Below are 13,442 nucleotides of genomic sequence, written 5' to 3'. Positions count from 1 at the left end.
ACTATACATCATCTCTATATATTCTATAAGCACAAGTTAAATGAATAAACTATCAATAGTCATGCAGAATTATTAATTTTCACTGAAAACAATAAGACATAAAAAGCCTAGATATTGTAAATTATACTTCATGATACTGCTACGATCAACATGCATGGCTATTTTATTGGGTCTGTTCACGCCTTTTCACGACGACCATAGCTTCGCTCACAACAGCATGATTTCTCGGAAATCAGGTTGCCTGTAGTTTGAGCGCGCCGTCCTTGTTGTGACATTCGGCGCAGACGCGGCCAGCTGCCAAAACCGTATGCACGCTACTAAGTGGGGAAGTCCCAGCATCTCCGTATAAAAACCACTGTCCCTTCAGCAGAGTGTACACACTGTCAATGAAGACCAGAGTGGATATTACAAGGAATAACAGAGGAACAACATCTCGCTCCATCTTTACAAAAGAGAATACCTGCTTTTAGGCTACATTTCTAATCAATCGGATTAAGCGACATCATATTGCAGCTGTAAGTGATTTTCTTTTCTTATTGCATGCACTACTAGGCTACATATAAACTGTGCTCATAGTTCTCTTTGTACATATTTATAGACGATATAGTTTGTATTTATAGTAGGCCTATAGGCATTTTTCTTTACATATTGACTCGCATTTGTTTTAACGCGTGTGCAGCAGCGTGCGTCTTGTCATTGGGCATAGCCCACATATTTTGACAGATAATATTACACTGACACGAACGCGCCTAAAAGCAAAGGGTTTTGGCGGTACGGTCAACCAACCTGTTCGCGAATTAACCTAGCCGAAGTAATGCAAGTAGCTAATACAACATTGCAGTAGTATATTATGACTTTTCAAGAGTTCTAGTTAAAATATAAATAATTGCACGTTTTAGTAGGTCTAGGTGTAACACGGTTTGTAACGTATCTAGGCACTGTAATGCATTGGTTTTAATCCGTTCGCTTGTTCAGTGCATGATCAGAGTGTGCATACTTGTTATTGGTTGAATATGTATGTCCATCGTGTTCTTTTTAAGTACTTCTAAAGAACCTGCTCCATTTAACCTGGGATGCACCAGATATAACCAAACTCTTTATCTGCTTGAATAAGACAATGAAAAATAATTTTAAAGACGTTCAATGTAGTCCTATTAAATGCACATGACAGACATACTAGTACTGCTTTCTTTCACTGATTTGGATAGTCCAGTAATTTGACACTCGTTGGCAATGGTCATGACTACATCACACTTCCTGGTCATGACTAGATTAGGCATCCGATAGTGGGCGCTAGGGCTGCATATCGTCTAGAATTGATGTTCATTCCCGATACTAAACTTGTGCTTCTCCTGGACCGGCATCCTCCATTCAGACTGTAAAGGCACAATTCCCGTCCTTAACTATCTTTAATGGCGAACCCCCGGAAAATATGTGTTCTGTTTTAATAAAACACAATTTGCCACCACCATTTTCGTATTTTCGGGCAATTTAGGATGTTGTACACCCTTCGCTGAACGCGTTGTGCAACATCCTAAATTGTTCTAAAATACGAAATGGTAATATAAAATGGTGTTTTATTAAGACAGTACACATATTTTCCGGCAGCTCGCCGTTAATGATAGTTACGGAAATAAATGCTGCCTTTGCAGCCTGAATGGAGGATGCTTGCTGTATGAGCCGGTCCAAGGGGGACAGGAGTGTTTACTGGGAATGCACATTAATCTCAGACTATAGTGCAGGTCTAGTTCCCACTATTGTCTGCCAAGGCTAGGTCATGAGCTTCACTGCACTAAACATCTGCACTAACTGAGAAGGGCAGTGGGAGGGCCTGAGTAACATGCTTGTACATCCACCTCACATTTCACAAGCCATGTGGCTAAAACGGAGCTAATCTATTCTCCTTGCTCTCCCAGGAACCATGCCTGTGTCTAGGATGAGAATGAGGCCTTGGTTGGAGGAAAAGATTGAGTCCAACTCCATCAGTGGATTGGTGTGGATGGACAAGGTAAGACTCATCAGACTCTACTAATGCATTTTTATGTACAATGGAAATAAATACTCCCTGAAACATTGCAGTGGCAGACACTCATTGTAAGAAGAGAACTTAGTCCAGACATTGACAGCTCAAAGCATATTAAGCACTATTACCCATGGGAAGGACTACTCAAAACTAAGCATGTAGAGGAGAAGCTGGGGGGAGAGATAGGAGGCGCTCATTTGAAACCTATTGCTTTGTGGTTTTTGTCCAGGACAATAAGATTTTCTCCATCCCTTGGAAGCATGCTGCACGTCACGGATGGGACTTGAACAAGGACGCGTGTCTGTTCAAGCAATGGGCCATGCACACAGGTGAGCAAATAACACATACCTAGACTACCTACTATAGCCCCTCTCATAATAAAATGTAATTTCACCTAGATGCATCATATGCTCTGCGCAATATGCACTTCAGCATCTTAAGGTTTTTCAATATACTTACTGCATCGTAATAACAATGATGTTGCTTGTCTGTGGATGCAGGGAAATTCATACAAGGCGAGACTAAACCAGACCCTAAGACATGGAAGGCTAATTTCCGCTGTGCAATGAACTCCCTTCCTGACATAGAGGAAGTGAAAGACAAAAGCATCAACAGAGGGAGTGGAGCGGTGCGCGTCTACAAAATGAAGAACGTCTACTCTAAGCCAAGTAACAAGAGGTCAAAAGCGAACAATGTAAAGAAAAATAACAAGGTACGGTTATATTCCTTTTTAACTGCAACCCGCTTTAGAATCCCTTCAACCCACTTTAGAATCCCTATCATCATTGTAGTAATGTATTCCCTCTGCTATATAAAGACCTGTGCATGTCTATTTAGCTGGCTGTATCCAAGCCAGTGTCAACAGAGATTAGCATTATAATCTTACTTCATGTTTTGCTATTGCCTCTTCTAGGGGTCACAGATCAAGACAGAGGGAATGGCGTACAGCGAAACCAATTGCCCCGAGGACCTCAATACCAACACACACCTGCAGGAGGACAGTATGACACAGGAAAGCATAGTAGACAGCACAGACAACCTAGGTGATTTTGCATTTGCTCCAGAGTGTTCCAGCAGTGTGGAAATAGGCCCAGACAGCACCAACAACTTCTACCCATCTTTCCAAGTGTCACCAGACCACCCCACAGGTACGATTGACCTTGCTAGATGCTTGGGTTTGACGAAACTCTTTGTGTTTGAGTGTGGGATGCAAATGTAAATTGAGGTTTGCACAATGCTCATGTCAATTGTCCTTCTTCAACTTTACAGACTATGAAGACAGTCACCAAGAAACCCTTATTGAGGTAAGTTTGTCTCTACCGCTGCAAGTTCAGTGTGCTTTTTTCATTATTAGGAATAACCATGTTTGCCAGATATTCTGTATTGAATACTAAAAATTCTAACATAGTTAAACCTAACAAACATTCAACCAGGCTCATCACCTGTGTTTTGCTCATTTAGATGACACAGCATTGGGAGCAAGGCAGTGTAAACGACAAGGGGTTCCTGACCAATGAAGCGGGCACAGCAGAGTCCTTCGACACTGCAGAGTCTTACCACAGTCCAGAGAGCCAATGGAGTGATAACTCAGGTAAATCATGCTGGATGGAATCCAGGCTGTTAATTACACTGTAGTATTCAACGGCAGGATTTCGTCCTGTCTGCATGCATTGTCTTTGTAAAACATTTGTTAGTCAAAATGAAAGACTACGACAGGAAAAGGAATAGGAAAACTCTGGATTCCGTAGGCAATTGGAAACATATTTGTTAAACAAAACTGTCATATGTAAAACACTGAGACAATTGAGGCCAGTGCTTCAATCAATAATATTTCCTTCTCATATGCATAAGGTGTGAAACATGATAATGCACTATGGTAAATAGATGGCAGACATAGAAGTGAATGATTACACCAGAGCCTAAGCTTGAGTTGTTGTCATTGCATCAACAATCATCTGACAAGGCTTTCTGTCAATATTGCGAAAACATACGAAGAAGTCTGTACCATCTTACAGCTGTGTTTCTCTTGCATCCCTGACCTCCTTTGTTTTGTTTTGTCCGACAGGGGCGGAAATAGAGCTGCGCCTGTACACAGAACTCATCTCAGGACTACCGATCATTGACGACATCCTCTCTTACACCGACTACTGTTCACTGAACAGCAACACATCCAGTTATCACCAACAGATCACGTGCCCACTCTGAGCCCCGCTCTCTCAGACCCCCGAACAGAACCAAAAAGACTTCACTCCCGACTTTTTCTTTATCTCCTGACCTCAAGCTACACCATCTTTGCCATTTGACGAATGCTGCTCTGTGACAGTTGGAGGATCTCTACAAACCTTAGGTAGCATTTTTGAAAGGAAGTATGTCCGGTACTCTCTACTGTGTTTCCACTCTTTGTTAAATCGGGCTCATAGCTGTATTGTACTCAGTTTGAATAGCTCATTTACAAGATCCATAGTTGATATGAGGGCACCTAGTCCGTTGCCAAAACATCACATCAACTCTCCGCTTGGATGAGCAACATCAGGTTTTTCTGTTTCACTGTGACAAAATGTTCCGTTATTTACACACTATATGATATGCAGCAGTATATTTCCGGGCGATAATCGTTCATAACAAACTATTATGAGAAAATGTCTGTTCATTTGGTGAAAGGTGTTAAAGATGTCATTTTGTGTATATTTGTATATATATTTTTAAGTCATTTTTTTTTGTGTACAAAATAAATTAAATGCCAACCTATTGTGAGTTGTGTGTATACTGTATAGTTCATATATTGTATACTATACTTAATATCAAAAAATATTTATATCTGACATGACATACTTTTAGAGAGGTTTTGATGAGGGGAGAACAGGCTGTATAACCTGATGAGTTAGCTATCTAAGACATGGGGAGCTGAGTGTCCAATGCATCACTGCGCAACAGGCAACAGCCTGATGCAAGGTTATAGTAACATTGTAAATTACAATGTAATAATTGTAAAATAACAATTTATTGGAAACAGATTAGTTTTGAAGGGAGTCTTATTGCCATTCTTCAAAGTGGCAGGGCTTTTAACAGAGCATAAAAGTTTTTTTTTAATGCTGAAGGGGATTTAACACAGCATTGTGTGTAAATAACATGATTATTCCCAGCTGTTGTAAACTACACTACTATATAAATTAGAGAGGAATTACTTTCTCAGACTCAAGCATATAAAACACTGTTGAATACCGATGCACATTTTTTCATGTCAGGTTTGTAACGTTTCTCGGAAACGGGTCAAACTACTTTTGCAACTGCTTTCCACAGAAGATATAAGGGCACAGGGCGAGACCGAGATGCAGACACGGGAGGCAGATGGTTCGAGTCTCTGATATTTATTATAATCCAAGGGGCAGGCAAGAGAATGGTCGTGGACAGGCAAAAGATCATAACAAGGTCAGAGTCCAGGAGGTACAGAGTAGCAGGCAGGTTCAAGGTCAGGGCAGGCAGTATGTCAGGCAGGTGGGTTCAGAGTCAAGACAGGCAAGCAGACAAACAGGTGGGTGGAGACAATCCATGTTTTATAATTGTTCTCATTTCCTATTTAGGTAGTTTGTCAAATCATCGCAGTGTACTTAATACAAGGTATACATTTTATTGTCCATTGTATTATACAGTCGTGGCCAAAAGTTTTGAGAATGACACAAATATACATTTTCACAAAGTCTGCTGCCTCAGTTTGTAGGATGGCAATTTGCATATACTCCAGAATGTTATGAAGAGTGATCAGATGAATTGCAATTAATTGCAAAGTCCCTCTTTGCCATGCAAATTAACTGAATCCCCAAAAACATTTCCACTGCATTTCAGCCCTGCCACAAAAGGACCAGCTGACATCATGTCAGTGATTCTCTTGTTAACACAGGTGTGAGTGTTGACGAGGACAAGGCTGGAGATCCCTCTGTCATGCTGATTGAGTTCAAATAACAGACTGGGAGCTACAAAAGGAGGGTGGTGCTTGGAATCATTGCTCTTCCTCTGTCAAACATGGTTACCTGTAAGGAAACACGTGCCGTCATCATTGCTTTGCACAAAAAGGGCTTCACAGGCAAGGATATAGCTGCCAGTAAGATTTCACCTAACGCAACCTTTTATCGGACCATCAAGAACTTCAAGGAGAGTGGTTCAATTGTTGTGAAGAATGCTTCAGGGCGCCCCAAAAAGTCCAGCAAGCGCCAGGACCGTCTTCTAAAGTTGATTCAGCTGCGGGATCGGGGCACCACCTGTACAGAGCTTGCTCAGGAATGGCAGCAGGCAGCAGACTTTTGGAGGATGGACTGGTGTCAAGAAGTGCAGCAAAGAAGCTACTTCTCTCCAGGAGAAACATCAGGGACAGACTGATATTCTGCAAAAGGTACAGGGATTGGACTGCTGAGGACTGGGGTAAAGTCATTTTCTCTTATGAATCCCCTTTCCGATTGAAAAGGGGCATCCGGAAAAAAGCTTGTCCGGAGAAGACAAGGTGAGTGCTAACATCAGTCCTGTGTCATGCCAACAGTAAAGCATCCTGAGACCATTCATGTGTGGGGTTGCTTCTCAGCCAAGGGAGTGGGCTCACTCACAATTTTGCCTAAGAACACAGCCATGAATAAAGAATGGTACCAACACATCCCCAAGAGCAACTTCTCCCAACCATCCAGGAATAGTTTGGTGACAAACAATGCCTTTTCCAGCATGATGGAGCACCTTGCCATAAGGCAAAAGTGATAACTAAGTGGCTTGGGGAACAAAATATAGATATTTTGGGTCCATGGCCAGGAAACTCCCCAGACCTTAATCCCATTGAGAACTTGTGGTCAATCCTCAAGAGGCGGGTGGACAAACAAACCCCACAAATTCTGACAAACTCCAAGCATTGATTATGCAAGAATGGGCTGCCATCAGTCAGGATGTGGCCCAGAAGTTAATTGACAGCATGCCAGGGCAGATTGCAGAGGTCTTGAAAAAGAAGGGTCAACACTGCAAATATTGACTCTTTGCATCAACTTCATGTAATTGTCAATAAAAGCCTTTGACACTTATGAAATGCTTCTAATTATACTTCAGTATTCCATAGTAACATCTCACAAAAATATCTAAGGACACAGAAGCAGCAAACTTTGTGAAAATTAATATTTGTGTCATTCTCAAAACTTTTGGCCACGACTGTATTGAACCATCTTGTCGACATTCTAAAACTGGAGCTGAAAGAACTGTGCTGAATTTGAGCTAGTCTAGAAATACAGAATCATAATAAAATGTGGATATATAGTATAGTTGTTAAAACATTTCATTTTTTATTCAAATACTCGTGCAATAATGCTAATGGAGTTTGAGATATTTTCCTCGTAAGTAGTGACCTGTCCAGAATACTTAACAAGGATGGAATTCGTACAGAGAAATCACCACACTTTCTCTAGGCAACTGTTAGCACGGCAACAGGAGCCTTATCCATACATCAAATCAAATCAACTTTCTTTCCCCCCCCCCCACATGCTTCCTGGACAACAGGTGTAGACTAACAGTGAAATGCTTGCTTACCAGTCCTTTTCCAACAATGCAGAGCTAAAGATAAGGTCCCAAAAAAAATCTAAATAAATGAAATAGTGACACAAGAATAAAACAAGGAGTAGAAAATAACATGGTTATATACAGGGAGTACCGGTACAGTAATTATATACAGTGCATTCGGAAAGTATTCAGATCCCTTGACTTAATCCACATTTTGTTACGTTATAGCCTTATTCTAAAACGTTAAATTGTTTTCCCCTCTCATCAATCTACACACAATACCCCATAATGTCAAAGCAAAAATAGTTTATTAGAATTTTTTGCTAATGTATAAAAAATTTAAAAAACTGAAATATTACATTTACATAATTATTCAGACCCTTTACTCAGTACTTTGTTGAAGCACATTTGGCAGTGTTAACAGCCTCGAGTCTTCTTGGGTATGAGGCTACAAGCTTGGCACACCTGTATTTGGGGAGTTTCTCCCATTCATCTCTGCAGATCCTCTCAAGCTCTGTCAGGTTGGATGGAGAGCGTCGCCGCAGATCTATCTTCAAGTCTCTCTAGAGATGTTCGATCGGGTTCAATTCCGGGCGTCTGGCTGGGCCACAAGGATATTCAGAGACTTTTCCCAAAGCCACTCCTGCGTTGTCTTGACTGTGTACTTAGGGTCGTTGTCCTGTTGGAAGGTGAACCTTCACCTCAGTCTGACGTCCTGAGCGCTCTGGAGCAGGTTTTCAATAAGGGTATTTCTGTACTTTGCTCCGTTCATCTTTGCCTCAACCCTGACTAGTCTCCCAGTCCCTGCAGATGAAAAACATACCAAAAGCATGGTGCCAGGTTTCCTCCAGACATGACGCTTGGCATACATGCCAAAGAGTTCAATCTTGGTTTCATTAGACCAGAGAATCTTGTTTTCTCACGGGCTGTCATCTGTATTTTACTGAGGAGTGGCTTCCGTCTGGCCACTCTACCATAAAGGCCTGATTGGTGGAGTGCTGCAGAGATGGTTGTCCTTCTGGAAGATTCTCCCATCTCCACAGAGGAACTCTGGAGCTCTGTCAGAGTGACCATTGGGTTCTTGGTTACATCCCTGACCAAGGCCCTTCTCCCCCGACTGCTCAGTTTGGCCGGGCGGCCAGCTCTAGGAAGAGTCTTGGTGGTTCCAAACTTCTTCCATTTAAGAATGATGAAGGCAACTGTGTTCTTGGGGAGCTTCAAGGATGCAGAAATGTTTTGGTACCCTTCCCCAAATCTGTGCCTTGACACCATCCTGTCGCAGAGCTCTATGGACAAATTCTTCGACCTCATGGACTTGTTTTTGCTCTGACATGCACTGTCAACTGTGGGACCTTATATAGACAGGTGTGTGTCTTTCCAAATAATACCCAACCAATTTAATTTATCACAGGTGGAGTCCAATCAAGTTCTAGAAACATCAATGGATGGATGATCAATGGAAACAGGATGCACCTGAGCTCAATTTCGAGTCTCATAGCAAAGGGTATTTCTAAAAACCTGTTTTCACTTTGTCATTATGGGGTATTGTGTGTACAATAATGAGGAACATTTTTAATTGAATCCATTTTAGAATAAGGCTGCAACATAACAAAATGTGGAAAAAGTCAAGAGGTCTGTAACGTCCTGACCAGAGTTCTTATGTGTTTTGCTTGTTTAGTGTTGGTCAGGACGTGAGCTGGGTGGGAATTCTATGTTGTGTGTCTAGTTTGTCTGTTTCTGTGTCCAGCCTAATATGGTTCTCAATCAGAGGCAGCTGTCAATCGTTGTACCTGATTGAGAATCATATATAGGAGGCTTGTTTTGTGTTGGGATTTTGTGGGTGATTGTTTCCTGTCTTCTGTCTTTGTGTTCTGCACCAGATAGGACGTTTCGGTTTTCACATTTATTGTTTTGTTGTTTGTAGTGTTCAAAGTATTCTTTATTAAATCATGTTGAACACTAGCCGCGCTGCGTTTTGGTCCTCTCCATCCCAGGAAAAAACCGTGACAGAATCACCACCCAACTCGGACCAAGCAGCGTGGAAACAGGCAGCAGCGACAGCAGCAGCGGTACCAGGAGGAATGGACATGGGAGGAAATCCTAGACGGTAAAGGACCCTGGGCAGAGCCAGAGGAGTGTCGCCGCCCCAAAGCGGAGCTGAGGCAGCGAAAGCGGAAGGCGGCATTATGAGGCGCTAGCAAGGCAGAGCGGCTGGAAGCCCGAGAGGCTCACCCAAAAATTTATTGGGGGGGGGCTAAAGGGTAGTGTGGCGAAGGCAGGTAGGAAACCTACGCCCACTTCCCATGCTTACCGTGGAGAGCGGGAGTACGGGCAGACACCGTGTTATGCGGAACAGCGCACGGTGTCTCCTGTACATGTGCATAGCCCGGTGCGGGTTATTCCACCTCCCCGCACTGGCAGGGCTAGATTGAGCATTGAGCCAAGTGCCATGAAGCCGGCTCAACATATCTGGCCTCCAGTACGTCTCCTCGGGCCGGTGTACATGGCACCAGCCTTACGAATGGTGTCCCCGGTTCGCCTACACAGCCCAGTGCGGGTTATTCACCTCCCCGCATTGGTCGGGCTACGGGGAACATTCAACCAGGTAAGGTTGGGCAGGCTCAGTGCTCAAGGGAGCCAGTACGCCTGCACGGTCCGGTATATCTCGGCGCCACCTTCCTGCCCCAGCCCAGTACCACCAGTGCCTACACCACGCACCAGGCTTCCAGTGCATCTCCAGAGCCCTGTTCCTCCTCCACGCACTCTCCTGTGGTGCGTGTCTCCAACCCAGACCTCCAGTTCCGGCACCACGCACCAAGCCTCCTTTGCGTCTCCAGAGCCCTGTACGCACTGTTCCTTCTCCCCGCACTCGCCCTGAGGTGCGTGTCCTCAGCCCGGTACCACCAGTGCGGTACCACGCACCAGGCCTATAGTGCGCCTCGAGAGTCCAGTGTGCCCTGTTCCTGCTCCCCGCACTAGCCTTGAGGTGCGTGTCTCCAGTCCGGTACCACCAGTTCCGGCACACGCACCAGGCCTACTGTGCGCCTCAGCAGGTCAGAGTCGGCCGTCTGCCCAACGCCGCCTGCACTGCTCGTCTGCTCAACGCCACCTGCACTGCTTGCCTGTCCAGCGCCGTCTGAGCCATCCGTCTGCCCCGAGCCTTCAGAGCCGCCCGTCTGTCCCGAGCCATTAGAGCCGTCCGTCATCAGGAGCTGCCAGAGCCGCCAGCCAGTCAGGAGCTGCCAGAGCCGCCAGCCAGTCAGGAGCTGCCAGAAGCCGCCAGCCAGTCATGAGCCGCCTTCCAGTCATAGGCTGTCCTCCAGTCATGAGCTGCCCTTCAGTCATGAGCTGCCCTCCAGTCATGAGCTGCCCCCAGTCATGAGCTGCCCGCCAGTCATGAGCTGGCCCCCAGATGCTGCTCGAGCCGCCCAGTCATGAGCCGCCCAGTCATGAGCTGCTCCAGTCATGTAGCTTGCCTCTCAAGTCCCATGAGATCTGGCCTCTTCAGTCATGTGCTGCCGCGCCAGTCAAGTCGGTCTATGGCTGCTCCGCCAGATACATGTGATCTGCCGCCAAACGATCATCGAGAACTAGCCCAGCACAAAATTCGATGATCTGCCAAAAAGCCAATCCCAGAAGACTCGCGCCTCCCACTTTCTATGAGCGTGGCCTATGCAGATCATCGAGAACTGACCACTCAGAGACCGAGGGAAGACTACGACCCATATCCCACTCCAAGAGATGCCTTCATCCAAGCATTGTCCTCTCTGTCTCCGGAACACTCTCCGTCCGACTGCCCCCTCTGTCATCATGTTAGAGTCTCATCCAATCTCTGCCACTAACCGATGACCGCAGCGTACCCTTCTCGATGTGAGTCCCCCTTCTAGGCTGTTACACACGAATATTTTTCAGAGCATACCTCTCTGTCCTTAGAGCTAACCTCCTCTGTCCTAGCGGTCTCCCTCTAGTCTTAAGGGGAGGACTTGCGTGAAGGTTCCCAGAACCAGGCATCCGGAGGCAGAGGGATCTTGCCCCACTCACAAGGCCGCCTAAGGAGGTTCGGACAAAGGATCCAACCTGGTGGAGTGGTGTCTCGTTCCTTGCGCCAAGGCACGCACACCGCGACAGATGCTCCACCAGACCCTCCTCTTAGAGGTTCAATAGTCACAGGTGCAGTTTGGAGTCCGTCACCTCAGCCAGAATGAGGGACGGCCTCACTGAACGTCCTTGTGAGGTTTTGCTGCGGTGTTAACTGCCATGAGGTCGGACGTTGAGACTCCGAGGTGCGGCGTAATTACTTCCGAGGCGGGCAAATCCTATTCTTCTCCTGTCTGTTGTTGTTTCTGGTCCAGCCTAATTATGTCTCAATCAGAGGCAGCTGTCAATCGTTGTGCCTGATTAGAGAATCTATATAGGAGCTTTTTGGTTTGGGATTTTGTGGGTGATTGTTTCCTGTCTTCTGTCTTTGTGTTCTGCACCAGATAGGACTGTTTCGGTTTTCACATTTATTGTTTTGTTGTTTGTAGTGTTCAAAAGTATTCTCTATTAAATCATGTTGAACACTAGCCGCGCTGCGTTTTGGTCCTCTCCTTCATCCCAGGAAGAAAACCGTGACAAGGTCTGAATACTTTCCGAATGCACTGTATGTTAAAGCAGCTTTACATAGACAGGATCACAGTATTGTTTTCAATAATTAAATTAGCAATATCAAAAATTGGATTCTCCATTGAATCCTATGGGGAAATATTGATATAAAATTCTATGCATTTTTGTTAAAACGGATGTCCATACATGCAGTGGAGTTGGTGTTAGAGGTATCAAAACGATACTTTTACAGTTTTTTTCACAGTGCATGGTCCAGACGGTTTTCTTTCATAACGTCATAATTTGACCGGACTTATACTTATAAATGGGGCCCTGAGTTTTTCCTGGTCATTTGAGTTTATTATATTGCTTAAAACTCCATGCATGTTCAGCTGCTTCTCAATAAGTTGGGTCTAGTTTCTAAATGTTCATGTGGCTTAGCTGATTCATGTCAGAAACATTCTCTCTAACTTGTCATTTTCTCGTATACTGTACTCTGGGGCGGCAGGTAGCCTAGTGGCTAGAGCATTGGACTAGTCACTGAAAGGTTGCAAGATCAAATCCCTGAGCTGACAAGGTAAAAATCTGTTGTTCTGTCCCTGAACAAGGCAGTTAACCCACTGTTCCTAGGCCGTCATTGAAAATAAGAATATTCTTAACTGACTTGCCTAGTTAAATAAAGGTTTAAAAAAATCACAACTCCACCACTGTCTTTGAGAGGGAGATTCATTCCTATGGTTCCGTTTGCCCTTGAGGACAAGTCTCCCACACATTTTGTTTCAGCTTGTAGACTTTATTCTGCATGGGAATATATAAAAATAAGGAACCCCTCAGCATTAGTAAATTGGTATGGAAACCAGTGTATGCAGTTTTGAATGGGCATCTCCAATATACCCATGGCAAACCAAGGAGGATGTATGTATCCCTTTGATGTTACAAGACAACATTGCATTTTGGATTGTTAGACATTATACAACGGCTGGGTCTAATCCTGAATGCTGATTGGTTAAAACCGCATTCCAGCTGGTGTCTAATCGACAAGTTGCCACTGGCTAAATCTATGACGTTAAAATGCCTATTTACTCTGTTCTATTTGACCGCGCAATCCACTGTCTCATCAGCCCAGCCAAGCAATTTATGAACTTGATTTCGACTATAAAAAGCATCTGGACATTATCTGACATTTCTTTTAGACTAACATTTAGTTGCCAACAGCAGAGATTTGTATAAACCTTGTTGTCTGTCTCTCCGACCCTCGAAGCCTATGTTTGGAGGATATATTGGCACGGTTTGCCAGCCCTTGACTTCGTTT

The 13,442-nt window shown here is 44.5% G+C and overlaps 1 protein-coding gene across 1 annotated transcript; it reads left to right on the top strand.

Moving 5' to 3' along the window:
* The first annotated feature begins 373 nt into the window (after positions 1–373).
* On the top strand, positions 374–4,771 carry LOC111981791 (interferon regulatory factor 1). Its single transcript, XM_024013232.2, has 8 exons — positions 374–515; positions 1,917–2,008; positions 2,253–2,352; positions 2,524–2,735; positions 2,937–3,171; positions 3,293–3,327; positions 3,485–3,614; positions 4,089–4,771. The coding sequence occupies exons 2-8, from the start codon at positions 1,922–1,924 to the stop codon at positions 4,226–4,228; spliced, it is 939 nt and encodes a 312-aa protein (XP_023869000.1). The 5' UTR covers positions 374–515; positions 1,917–1,921; the 3' UTR covers positions 4,229–4,771.
* The last annotated feature ends 8,671 nt before the right edge of the window (positions 4,772–13,442 follow it).

The sequence above is a fragment of the Salvelinus sp. IW2-2015 genome, linkage group LG20 (genome assembly GCF_002910315.2).
Source record: "Salvelinus sp. IW2-2015 linkage group LG20, ASM291031v2, whole genome shotgun sequence".
Lineage (NCBI taxonomy): Eukaryota > Metazoa > Chordata > Actinopteri > Salmoniformes > Salmonidae > Salvelinus > Salvelinus sp. IW2-2015.
Note: the sequence above shows the minus strand (reverse complement) of the source record. Positions and strands in the feature narration are given on the sequence as shown.